The sequence below is a fragment of the Salmo trutta genome, chromosome 5 (genome assembly GCF_901001165.1).
Source record: "Salmo trutta chromosome 5, fSalTru1.1, whole genome shotgun sequence".
Taxonomy (NCBI): Eukaryota; Metazoa; Chordata; class Actinopteri; order Salmoniformes; family Salmonidae; genus Salmo; species Salmo trutta.
Genome location: NC_042961.1, coordinates 54646663 through 54660043, shown reverse-complemented (window position 1 = coordinate 54660043; position 13381 = coordinate 54646663). Strand labels below are relative to the sequence as shown.

At 42.9% G+C, this 13381-nt stretch overlaps 1 protein-coding gene across 3 annotated transcripts; it reads right to left on the bottom strand.

Annotated features, from left to right (window-relative positions):
* Positions 1-43: 43 nt before the first annotated feature.
* Positions 44-12056, bottom strand: LOC115194540 (E3 ubiquitin-protein ligase TRIM7). 3 transcript variants are annotated; one of them, XM_029754293.1, is made up of 10 exons: positions 12027-12056; positions 11717-11872; positions 9943-10568; positions 9540-9773; positions 8851-8946; positions 6825-6946; positions 3390-3501; positions 3064-3211; positions 2815-2841; positions 44-1202 (listed from the first exon to the last, which is right to left on the bottom strand). In XM_029754293.1, the coding sequence occupies exons 3-10, from the start codon at positions 10564-10566 to the stop codon at positions 646-648; spliced, it is 1920 nt and encodes a 639-aa protein (XP_029610153.1). In that variant the 5' UTR covers positions 10567-10568; positions 11717-11872; positions 12027-12056; the 3' UTR covers positions 44-645. The 3 variants fall into 3 exon arrangements, with proteins under 3 accessions (XP_029610153.1, XP_029610154.1, XP_029610155.1); XM_029754294.1 differs by lacking the exons at positions 11717-11872; positions 12027-12056 and adding an exon at positions 10665-11676; XM_029754295.1 differs by lacking the exons at positions 11717-11872; positions 12027-12056 and adding an exon at positions 11592-11666.
* Between the last annotated feature and the right edge of the window lie 1325 nt (positions 12057-13381).

Sequence of the window (13381 nt, the reverse complement as noted above, 5' to 3'; positions counted from 1 at the left end):
ATTGAGTGTGTTAAAACTTTTCAAAATCTCACAAGACATGGACCAAAGACAATCATACATTTATTGTTGAAAATCATTGTCATATTTTTTTCACAATGTAAGTTGGATATGTAAATAGGTGCTAAAGTGCAAGTTAGAGAACAGTACTGTCATCCTCATAGATACATTCAAGGTCCTGGGATGAAACCAATGTCTGTTAGATTAATCTTCTTTCAGATATTTAATCTAGACTTTAACGAACAGGAAATATGCCATAAAAAAACAAACATAAAAAAAATTCTAAGAACAAAAACAACCACCCTACCTACCAAGATTATATTTGAAGGTATTTTCTGGGATGTGAGAATTCCGTTTGTTTGACCTGACAAAGATCTGTTTTGGATCGAAACGTTGTCATTAAATCGGTGAATTGGGAGCTTTAACAGTATGCAGGCCTTCTTGTTCTATAAAGGTATTTTCTGCACACAGAATTGTAGTCTTTCAGAGTTGTTCATCATAGCTGCAGTCTTTCTCAACAAGGTTCAACTGACATGGGTGAGAGGCGGACTCGACACCACCATAATAAATTATGTTGTTATCACCATGAAAAAAATAAAATGTATTTTCTGCACACATAATTGTAGTCTTTCAGAGTTGCAGTCTTTCTCAGCATTGCTTGATCTCAGTCTTCTCATTGGCCGGACAGATCACCATGGTATCCGACTGTTTATCACAACAGTACAAATAAAAGAAGGGAAACAACTTTTCCTTAAAGCTGTCCTCCATGAACGTATAGATATGACTCCTCTCCCTCACATTGTAAAATGACACCTGGCCCTCCTCACAGTCCACGTACACCCCGACCCTCTTCGGGTTGGGGTCAAGGGTCAGCGTTAACGGCGGGGTCGTGGAGGCCCTATACTCCTGACCTTTCTTCATGGCCAGCGCCCAGTAGCCCTGGGAGGAGCTGATGGCGATCCGGCCCTTCCTGTTGACCGATGCCTTGGCCACGCCTAGGTACCAGTCGTCTTTGTCTCCCACCTGAACCTCCCAGTAGTGCCGCCCGGTGCTGAAGCCCTCGCAGCCCAGGACGATGACCACGGTGTCAAAACGCTCTGGGACGTCCGGAAGGTCCTGCCACGCCCCGAGGTGTCGTACCTGTCGGCCATCCTCTGAGAGCTGGAGCCACGGGTTGGCTGTGTCCGGGTCAAGTGTCAGGTCAACTGAGAATGGGGAGGAGAAATGTGTGATCTACAGTATGTAATGCAATGAAATTACATTGAAAGTACTGTAAAAAAAAAAAAAAAAAAAAGGTTAGTCTCAATATACATTTTTCAGGAGGACCTGTTAAAGGTGTTAGAGATGTGTGGAATATATAGGAATAGGATGCAATTGCACCTGCACACTGATCTTAGGTCAGTTATGTGTAACTCCCCTAATGGTTGAGGTTAGTTTTTTGGGCAAGGTAAACTGATCATGGATCTGCTTCTACCCAAAGCTTCAGTTGATCCTTCACTATGCCCTGCCCCAGAATTTTGGGCCATCAACCGCAGCGGTCCAATGGATAGCAACTGTCCTCGACTCCGACTAGGGGTAAACGACTCCAGGATTTTTGGAGTCGACTCCGACTTCTGTGTTTGGAGTAGAAGGAGTTGACATTTGCGCAACACCCAGAGCACACTGAAATGGCTGTGCACAAGTAGGCTAACACACCACCTTGTTATTGCAGAGTCCTACTGTGTGATTGTGAGGCGCTATACAAATTCCACAGGCATTTCAAATAGACCTATGGCACATCAAGGGAACTGTAGCCAACTCTTCAGATGGTTAAATGGAAACTAAAATCAGTACACTGACTGTATGTCTGTATAAGCTCTCACATGGCCTTAATATTAACTCCTGCAGAATTAAGCATTTCTTTCAAAGAACAGAAGTGGAGAAATATGATTTATTTTTTTCAGTTTCTTGAGATAATGCAAATGCAGCTAGATACTGTCTTTAACCTAGATTTTTAATTTTTAATTTTCAACCACATAAAATATGCATAATCTATTTCCTTACAACCGGTCAGAGATGACAGAGAAAACTTTACCGATGTCAACTAGATTAAAGCATTTGTTCTTTCGATTTATTACATTTTTCTGGTCAGCAAGGGTTTATTTAGTCTTGTAGAACAGGGTTTGCCACACTTGGGGGGGGTCCTCCCCCCCAGGTGCACACTTTGATTTTAGCCCTAGCACTACACATCTGATTCAAATTATCAAAGCTTGATGATGAGTTGGTTATTTGAATCATCTGTGTAGTGCTAGGGCAAAACGTGCACCCAGGGAGGGCTCCAGGACCGAGTTTGGAAAACCCTTTTCTAGGGCAATATCATTTATAACGGCAAAAAACAAACTGCATGCATCTGGTTATAGACAAGTTGACTAACAAATAACCAAAATGTCCTAAAATCATAAGCAGAAACAGACAATAAAGAAAATCTTTCTCCACCGGTCAAAAAATCATTCTGAGATCTCTGACTGTAGCCTAGTGCATTTTCTATATTAGCGGGTTAGGGTCGGGTGTGGGCCTTTGATTTTCACTTTATCACATATAGTCGGGTGGTTGCGGATGGGTTACTAGCAATTGCAGGCAGGTGCAGGTGAACAATCAGCTGACCGTGCACCACTAGTCGGGGAAGGTAAACTGATCCTAGGTCTGCATCTACAGAAAACTTCTATCAGCAGCTTCAATTGTACCAGTTACAATGTTGCTTGTGACTTTTTAAGGACTAGAATTGTGGATAATTTCACAGGGACATCTATGGATCACAGGGAAAAGAAAAATGTTCACCTGAGTATTTTGGAATTCTCTTCAGCTCTGTAAAATAAAATAAATAATCAATATCAATGTAGAATTTGCTATATAGAACATTGGGGGGAAAGTTTCCTTGACACAGATTAAGCCTATTGCTGGACCGAAAAGCACAGTCAATGGGGAATCTCCATTGAAAATGCTTTTTATTTTAAGGCTAGACTATCTGTGTCCTGGAACCCGCCCCTGAAGGTGTGGACCTCATGTAAAGAGGAATCAGAAACCTACCAGTGTCCACCAGTTTCTCAATTTCTTTAGCCAGTGTTTCTTCCAGTTCCGACACTGCTCTTCTGATGAGCCCAACACACACTTCAGAGTGAACCCTGGTCCCAGACCAGTCCTTAGTGGCTGGAGGGCTGCACAGGGCTGGGAAACTCTACAGCGAGAGATATGAAAAAACGGCGAGTCAATCTACCTATGCAATATATTTGTGTGCCATATTTCTACAGTATCTAGACTCTAAAATGTGTGGACATTCTGATGATGCTTGGGTACCACACAAATATATTCTGCTATGCACTGACAATGAAAGGAATGTATGAAATAATTCCAACCTGTAGGAAGTGGATGTGGTCTTCTGTGCATGAGAGGTATTCCAGGTCTTTATTCCTCCTCTGTAGCTCAGTGATCTCCTGCTCCAGATCCCCTATGAGGCCCTGGGACCACCTTATATTATTAAAGAGACAGGACACCATAGTGTTAACTTAAAATCACATTTTACTGGTGAAATAAACATATTTAGCAGACGATATTGCAGCTGTAGCGAAATGCTTGTGTTCCTAGCTCCAACAGTGCAGTAGTATCTAACAATTCACAACAATACACACAAATCTAAAAGTAAAAGAATGGAATTAAAATACAGTAGAGCACAGTCTATACATATTAAATGTATAAAACAGTATGTAAACATTATTAAAGTGACTAGTGTTCCATTTAAAGTGACTAGCGATTCCATGTCTATGTATATAGGGCAGCAGCCTCTAAGGTGCATGGTTGAGTAACCGGGTGGTAGCCGGTTAGTGATGCCTATTTAGCAGTGATGGCCTTGAGATAGAAGCTGTTTTTCAGTCTCTCGGTCCCAGCATTGATGCACCTGTACTGACCTCGCCTTCAGGATGATAGCGGGGTGAACAGGCTGTGGCTCAGGTGGTTGACGTCTTTGATAATCTTTTGGCCTTCCTGTACATCAGCTGCCATAGGTATCTTGGAGGGCAGGCAGTGTGCCCCCGGTGATGCATTGGGTAGACTACACCACCCTCTGGAGAGCCCTGCAGTTGTGGGCGGCGAAGTTGCCGTACCAGGCTGTGATATAGCCCGACAGGATGCTCTCAAATGTACATCTGTAAAAGTTTGAGGGTCTTAGGGGCCAACCCAAATTTCTTCAGCCTCCTGAGGTTGAAGAGGCGCTGTTGCGCCTTCTTCACCACACTGGCTGTGTGGGTGGACCATTTCAGATTGTCAGTGATGTGTACGCTGAGGAACTTGAAGCTTTCCACCTTTTCCACTGCGGTCCCGTCAATGTGAATATGGGCGTGCTCTCTCTGTTGTCCACGATCAGCTCCTTCGTTTTGTTGACGTTGAGGGAGAGGTTTTTTTCCTGGCACTACTCCACCAGGGCCCTCACTTCCTCCCTGTAGGCTGTTTTGTCATTGTTGTTAATACGGCCTACTACTGTTGTGTCGTCTGCAAACTTGATGATTGAGTTTGAGATGTGCGTGGCCAAGCAGTCATGGGTGAACAGGGAATACAGGAGTGGGCTGACCACGCAACTTTGTGGGGAACCTGTTTTGAGGGTTAGCGTAGTGGAGGTGTTGTTTCCTACCTTCACCCCGCCATGTCAAAGACCCAGTTGCACATGGCGGGGTTCAGACCCAGGGCCCCAAGCATAATGATGAACTTGGAGGGTACTATGGTGTTGAAGGCTGAGCTATATTCAATGAACAGCATTCTTACACATGTATTCCTCTTGTCCAGGTGGAATAGGGCAGTGTGCAGTGCAATTGCAATTGCATAATGTGTGGATCTATTGGGGCGGTATGCAAATTGAAGTGGGTCTAGGGTGTTAGGTAAGGTGGAGGTGATATGATCCTTAACTAGCCTTTCAAAGCACTTCATTTTGTCAGAAGTGAGTGCTACAGGGTGATAGACATTTAGTTCAGTTACCTTTGCTTTCTTGGGTACAGGAACAATGGTGGACATCTTGATGCAAGTGGACTCGGCAGATTGAATATGTACGTAAATACTCCAGCCAGCTGGTCTGCACATGCTCTGAGGACACGGCTAGGGATACTGTCTGGACCGGCAGCCTTGCGAGGGTTAACACAATTAAAATGTCTTACTCACGTCGGCCATGGAGTACAAGAGCCCACAGTCTTTGGAAGCGGACCGTGTCGGTGGCACTGTTATCCTCAATGCGGGCGAAGAAGGTGTTTAGCGTGTCCGGGAGCAAGACGTCGGTGTCCGTGACATGGCTGGTTTTCCCTTTGTAATCTGTGATTGTATGTAGACCCTGCCACATACTACATCTCGTGTCTGAGCCAATTGCGATTCCACTTGTCTCTGTACTGATGTTTTGCCTGTTTGATTGCCTTACGGAGGGAGTAATTACACTGTTTGTATTGGACCATATTCCCAGTCATCTTGCAGTGGTTAAATGCGGTGGTTCGCACTTTCAGTTTTGTGCGAATGCTGTCATCTATCCACGTTTTTTGGTTAAGGTAGGTTTTAATAGTCACAGTGGGAACAACATTCCCTACACACTTGTTGATGTACTCAGTTACCCTGTCGTGAATACGTCGATGTTATTCTCAGAGGCAACCCATAACATATCCCAGTCCACCTGATGAAAATAATCTTGAAGCATGGATTCTGATTGGTCAGCGTTGAAAAGACCTTAGCACGGGTACTTCCTGTGTGAGTTTATGCCTATAGGAAGGGAGGAGCAGAATGGAGTCGTGATCTAATTTGCTGAAGGGAGGATGGGGAAGGGCCTTGCAGTCATCCCGGAAAGGAGAGTAACAATGGTCAAGAATTTTTGTAGCGCGAGTACTGAAGTCAAAAAAGGTGATAGAAATTTGGTAGCGTTTTCCTCAAATTTGCTTTGTTAAAATCCCCAGCTACAATAAATGCGGCCTCAGGATATGTGGTTTCCAGTTTGCACAAAGTCGAGTGTAATTCCTTGAGGGCCGTCATGGTATCGGCTTGAAGGGGAATATACACGGCTGTGACTATAACCAAAGAGAATTCTCTTGGGAGGTAATACGGTCGGCATTTGATTGTGAGATATTCTAGGTCGGGTGAACAAAAGGACTTGAGTTCCTGTATGTTATCACAATCACACCATGAGTAGTTAATCATGAAACAAATGCTACTTCCTTTCTTCTTCTCGTAGAGTTCTTCATTCCTGTCTGCGCGATGTACTGAGAACCCAGCTGGCTATATGGATGGGGACAATATTTCCGGAAAGAGCCAAGATTCCTTGAAACAGAGTTTGTTACAGTCCCTGATGTCTCTCTGGAAGGAGATCCTCACCCTGAGCTTGTCTACTTTATAATTCAAGGACTGAACATTAGCTAGTAAAATACTCTGAAGTGATGGATGGTTTGCACACCTCCTGAGTCGGCTAGAAGTCCACTCCGAATACCTCATCTTTGCCGGTGGCATCTTGGAGCAGCCTTTGGGATAAGTTCAATTGCCCTGTGGGGTACGAACAAATGATCCAATTCGGGAAAGTAATATTTCTGGTCGTAATGCTGGTGAGTTACCACCGATCTGATATCCAAATGTTATTTCCCGGCTGTATGTAATAACACAAAAACACTTTCTGGGCTAATAATGTAAGAAATAACAGACAAAAAAAGTTGCTCAGGAGCTAGAAGCAGAGCTGCCATCTGTCAACGCCATTTTCTCCTTCAGGAACCTCTTTAGTAAGATAACACCGGATACACGACACAGAGCATTATGGGTACTGTTGTACCTCCCCTACACACCTCTCTGTCTCGCTCTGCTTCTCCTCGATGGCCAGCACCAGCTCAGTCTGGGTCCTCTGGATGGAGCGAATCAGCTCCTGGAACATCTGCTTGCTGTCCTCGATCTCCCTCTGGGCGCTGGACTATAGCAGGGAGTACCAATACTTAAGGTGAAGCAGTATTGCATTCTGGGGTCCCACATATACCATAGTAATTATAATGTTATTGTACATTGTTACATGGTATTTACATATTTGTAATTGCATAATTGAGACTAGTGTTGCAAAATTCCTTGAACTTTCTATAAATTCCCTGGTTTTCTTGGTTGGAGGATTCCTGGAATCAGAAGGGAATAATTAGGAAATCCGGACAACTCCAACCAGGATTTCTGGAAAACCAGGGAATTTATTGAAAGTTTCAGGAATTTTGTAACCCCAGTTGTGAGTACAGCAGTGTGCATACTAGTTGTTTATATTATGGTATTCCCTCTGGGTACTGGATCATACTTCACAATATTTAGACTTCATAACATGGTAAATACCATTTTAGAGCAGTGTTACAATGAGTAAATTATCATTGTGTATTTATTCCCTGTGTTATTATCTTTCAATTTTTTCTATCTGCATTGTTGGGAAGTGGCCCCTAAGTAAACATTTCACTGTTAGTCTACACCTGCTGTTTACGAAGCATGTGACAAATACAATTTGATTTGATTATTACACGTTTGAATATTGCTTACTTCTTAGCAACTGGGTATCATCAATGTTATTATTATACTGCATTGGGACACCCCTCTAGTGTGTAGAAGAGGATACCATTTCTTGAGTAGCAGCTGCAGTAGTATTCTACAGTATTCTTTCTAACACCCTGTAGTAAGCACATCAATAAGGTTAATACTACAACCCTGCCAAGAGGTCCAGGTTGCATACCAAATGACACCCTATTCCCTAATAAGTGCACTACTTTTAACCAGGGCCCTGGTCAAAAGTAGTGCACGACATAAGGAATAGGGGGCTGTTTGGGATGTAGCCCCCTCCAGACTCTTTGGTCTTTATGGCTGAAGTGTTGGCTTTGAGTGTGCCAGGACGTTATTGAGATCCACCCCTTCTGTCAGATGACCTTTAGGTTGCCTGAGGAGGATACATTTACATTGTGTGTTTTTCTACATCTCGATAAAGGAAGGAAAATACTTTGAAGCTAAAATACGGATCTACCCTACAAAATCCAACAGCAATGTATTGTGTCAACCCTGCTCCCCACATTGGGCCGATGTACAAAGCTAAATGATATGCTAGAATCCAGCAGTGTATTATGTTAACTCTGGTCCTTAAAGGGATTCTTCAGGATTTTGGCAATGAGGCCCTGTATCTACTTCCCCAGAGTCAGATGAACTTGTGGGTTCCATTTTTATGTCTCTGCGTGCAGTTTGAAGGAAGTGGCTAACTAGTTCAATTGCTCATGAGCGTTAGCTTAATGAGCTAATGCTAGTCAGCATTGGCTCACGAAACTACAGTACCTCTAACTTCCTTCATATTGGACACAGAGACATACAAATGGTATCCACAAGTTCATCTCACCATGTTTGTCAAAATATATCCCTGATATATCTATGATTTAATCTCTTGTACAGTACGAATCCCAACTGTCACCTTGACAACTGGGCGGCAGGTACCCTAGTGGTTAGAGTGTTGGACCGGTAACCGAAAGGTTGGTGGATCGAATCCCCGAGCTGAAAAGGTACAAATCTGTCGTTCTGCCCCTGAACAAGGCAGTTAACCCACTGTTCCTAGGCCATCATTGTAAACAAGAATTTGTTCTTAACCGACTTGCCTTGTTAAATAAAATAAAGGTAAAAAATAAATAAAATCATATAACCTCTGTTTCCTATATGCTGTAGAGTACTGCTTTTGACCAGGACCCAAGTCTGTGATGAAAAGTAGTGCACTATGTTCAGAACAGGGTACCTTTTAACCAGGGCCCATATTGTTAAAAGTAGTGCACTATGTAGGGAATAGGGTGCCATTTTCGAAGCAGCAAAATAACTCACTTTATTCAGCTCCACTGATTGTTTGATCTCTTCCACCTTCTTCAGTCTGTCCTGGATCATCTGCTGTACATCAATCTCTGTCTTCTTCACCTGAGCCTGATGTGGAAAACGTAGGTGAGAGATAATTCATCTTACAGCAGGCGGTCTACAGCCTGGTCCCAGATCTGCTTATACAAAATGTTGACAATGACCAACAAGGACTTGGCATGACAGCGCAAGCAGACTGGAATTCAGGGTAGGCAGCATATTCTCTTCCGATAAAAACTAGGACTAGGCCTCACAAATTGTAGTGTTTTATTGGTGTATTTACATAACAAATACACTTGATCTCTTCTGAAAGTTACTTTTACAACAGCAATGGCAATCACTGTATGTCGGTTTTATTAGTAGTGGACTATAAATATCTAAAATCTTCTGGCCATAATGTGATGCTACATCACAATGAGACTATACTCTTTTGCTTTCCATGCTATGTGCATCAGGCCTTGACATCAGAAGAGTTGCTATGTCTTCGAAAATTATAAACCAATTCAATGAACTCCAATTCATCCTCAACACGTTCAGATACAGTATAGTGTTTGCCAAGTATGGGGCAAATCCTAACTTCCAGTCTCTCACTGACATCAATGCATGACTAAGAGAAAATTGGATGTTAGGACTTAACCTCAAGTCTAGGGAATTCCTCTCACCTTCTTGTCAGACCACTCCCTCTCCACAGGGACGGTATAGTGGGCTCTGTGGTCCGTCTCGGTGCACAGCACACACACACACATCTGGTCCTTCTTACAGAAGAGCTCCAGGAGCCTCTCGTGCTTCGGACACATTCTATCTTCCAGGTTAGCCACAGGCTCAATCAGCTTGTGCTTAGTGAAGCGGGTGTTGTGGTTCTTCATGTGTTCCTCGCAGTATGACGTCAGACACACCTACGAATAATTCATAATAATAATCATAATAAATGATTATAATTGTTAAGCGCTTTTCAGAACAAACATCAACTTGAATAATCTTCAGCATCAAAATATAACAGACAAGAAATGTATAAATTATATATTATCCAAAACACAAACAAATCTAATAAGAATCTTATATCACCAAGCAGGACTTGACCGCCTTCATGCGATCACCCATGCAGACATCACAAGAAACCTCGCCCCAGGGAGTGTGGGGTGGAGAGGGCGGAGCAAGGGCTGGTGGTGCCTTTGGCTTTTCCTCTGGTTTTGAATCCATTACTTTCTCTGGTTCCTGGCTGGTCGTTAGCTGCAGTTGTAGCTTCTGCATCTTTTGATTCAGCCTGAGCTCCTGAAGAAGTTTCTGCTGCTTTTGAACCAGATCCTGCTGTTCTTTCTTCTTAGTTTCCGGCTCCATCTTTTTCTCCTCCTGCTCCTTTCTCTGTTCCTCCATCTTCTTTTGTAGCTCATGTTCCTCTTTCAGCTCCTGCTGTTGGAGACGCACTGCATTGCTAACCCTGATGTCCTTGAATTGCTCTGCAATCTCCCTCAGGACGGTGTTGATGCTAATGTCGGGCCTCTTGAAGAAGGTCTTCTTGCACATGGGGCATTGGAACAGGGCGGTGGTCTTCCAGTAGTCTAGGATGCAGCAGCGGCAGAAGTTATGTCCACAGGGGATGGAGACAGGGTTGGTGAACACATCCAGACAGATGGAACAATGGACCTGCTCCTCCGCCAGATTTCCATTATTTCCTGCAAAGTAAGCCATTGCTGGCAGAGAACACCATGCACAGTCACACTTTACATTGCAGTGTTCTGTGACACTTTATTGACATTGGGATCGTTGTCCAACCTGTGATAACTGACCTGTGAGATGCAGGCCATAAAGCAGGCAGTAAGATCAGGTGTATTTTAAAACAAAAAAGGTCTTCATGAAGTATGGATGGATGTTAATTTCGTCTCCAAAATATATTTCTCGAACCAGAATATTAGAAATTAATTTCTAGTGTTTCTTGAAGAATTACTATTATAACACAACAAATGCAGCCCTTGCCACTTCTGATGAGCAGCCAAGCGAGATCTGTTGATAAGCGTGTGGGCATTCTTTACTTGAATTATCCCCCATGTTCAATAGACTAGGCAAGAGTTGTTTGATATGGAAAGCAGGTTGTCAGCATGTTAAAACTATGTGCACCCCTGGTCCACCCGCTTTTGAATTTGGGCAACAAGCATTTATGAACACATGGCCTGCGATCCAAATGGAACCATAATACCCTATGCAGTGCACTACTTTTGACTAGTGCCCACATGGCTCTGGTCAAAAGTAGTGCACTATAAAGGGAATATGGCGCCATTTGGAATGCACAACATGGATAGAAGTTTGGCTATTCTTAGATCTGCTCTGCTTTCTCTGTCATAAACAACTTGGGTGCATCCGTATAAGCTCTTCTTTCTCCAGACGTGTGCACTTCTCTTCATGGATTTGAAAGATGACTGGTATATCAATTCAATGGTTTTACATACGTGAATGAGTGTTAACTTCAGGAGGAAAAATAGATTGTTATTATTAGAACCACAAAGAGACTTTCTGGATCTTGTCAAGCCATTTAATCCTCAGAAAATTACTAATTATTTTTCATATGCATCCTCCAATCCGCCTGTAGTACACAATCAAGATATTTCAACAGCTTAGTACAAAAGCAAAAAGCTGAGATCAAGCTATATTAAACTCTTTCCCATCTGTCCTGATCGAATACAAACACAATCAAAAATACATTATAGAATTCCCAATACCTTAAGTGTATTCTTGCTGAAGCAGTTATGGTAGAGAGAAAACGTGCAGAGAAAGAGAGACAGAGACATAGACAGACAGACAGACAGACAGAGACAGAGAAAAAGAGAGATATGGGAACACTCACCAGAAGGCAGCTGCTGTAGAGAACCACTGTAGACAGTGACTGCTCTGACCAACACTGACACATGACACTGTTGCCACCAACAAGCCCCACTCCCCAAAATATACCTCTCTCCCTCTGCCTCTTCACCTCATTTATCAATTTATACTTCCACGACCACTGTGCACAAAGGGGAACAAGATTACCCCTTTATTAGGCAATGGCTTTTGTCATTCTTTGCTTACAGCCCTAGATCACTTTTTCATTGATTAACATTTGTAAGATTGGGTCATACACTCAACACAAGAATTAGTAACGCATAGAATAGACATACCGGGGTGGCAGGTAGCGTAGCAGTTAAGAGGGTTGGGCTAGTATCCGAAAGCTGGTTTGAATCCCTGAGCCGACTAGGTGAACCATCTGTCAATGTGCCCTTGAGCAAGGCACTTAACCCTAATTGTTGGGTAAGAGCATCTGCTAAGTTACTAAAATGTAAATGTCAACATCACACAATGCCGTACCTCTCACTTTAGATGTAAGTTATGTCAACACGTGGCCATTTGGGTGTATATCTCTCTCTCCCACGTCAGGTTTTACCAAGGTCATAAATACAGTGGTTCCTAAAAGTTGTGTCATATGAGCTGCCGCAGCATTCTGTGGCACGTCATTTAATCGTCAGCCATTTTTTCTGTTAATGCAAGTTAGTGCTAGTTTGACCACCAGAGGGCATCTTTGAGAAGCATTCGATAGTCTTCCATATGGGCATTACCAGAGATGGGCAGGGCACATGGGAGACAATGGTTCAATTCCCCGACAGAGAGGAAGGACTAGGCTGTCCTTGTAAATAAGAATTTGTTCTAAAGTGATTCCATGTGTTATTTCATAGTTGTGATGTCTTCACTATTATTCTACAATGTAGAAAATAGTAAAAATAAAGAAAAATCCTGGAATGAGTAGGTGTGTCCAAATAAGGCACTATACAATGTGACGGTCAGGAGAAGGCTACAGCATCAGTGGATTGGAGGATTCTAAATGAATATCTAAGGGGCATAACATTTCCACACCCTAATTGTAGTGTAACCATACTTTCAATTGAAGGTACTAGCTCTTTGCCTTTTCTACCTCTCTACCAGAAGTTGATGCTGGAGTGCCGGCACTCATAAATTCAGAGTGTTGTCAGATTGTCAGTTTGTAAATTCAGACCGTTTCACTCTCGGAGCGCACACTGGACATTCGGGCTGAGGAGTAGGGTTGATTTGAGCGTTCTGGCCTTACAACAGTATTCAAGCACACAAGCTGCTGTAATGCTGGCTAGCTACAGTGGGGGGAAAAAGTATTTGATCCCCTGCTGATTTTGTACATTTGCCCACTGATAAAGAAAGGATCAGTCTATAATTTTAATGGTAGGTTTATTTGAACAGTGAGAGACCGAATAACAACAAAAATATCCAGAAAACGCATGTCAAAAATGTTATAAATTGATTTGCATTTTAATGAGGGAAATAAGTATTTGACCCCCTCTCAATCAGAAAGATTTCTGGCTCCCAGGTGTCTTTTATACAGGTAACGAGCTGAGATTAGGAGCACACTCTTAAAGGGAGTGCTCCTAACCACAGCGTGTTACCTGTAAAAAAGACATGTCCACAGAAGCAATCAATCAATCAGATTCCAAACTCTCCACCATGGCCA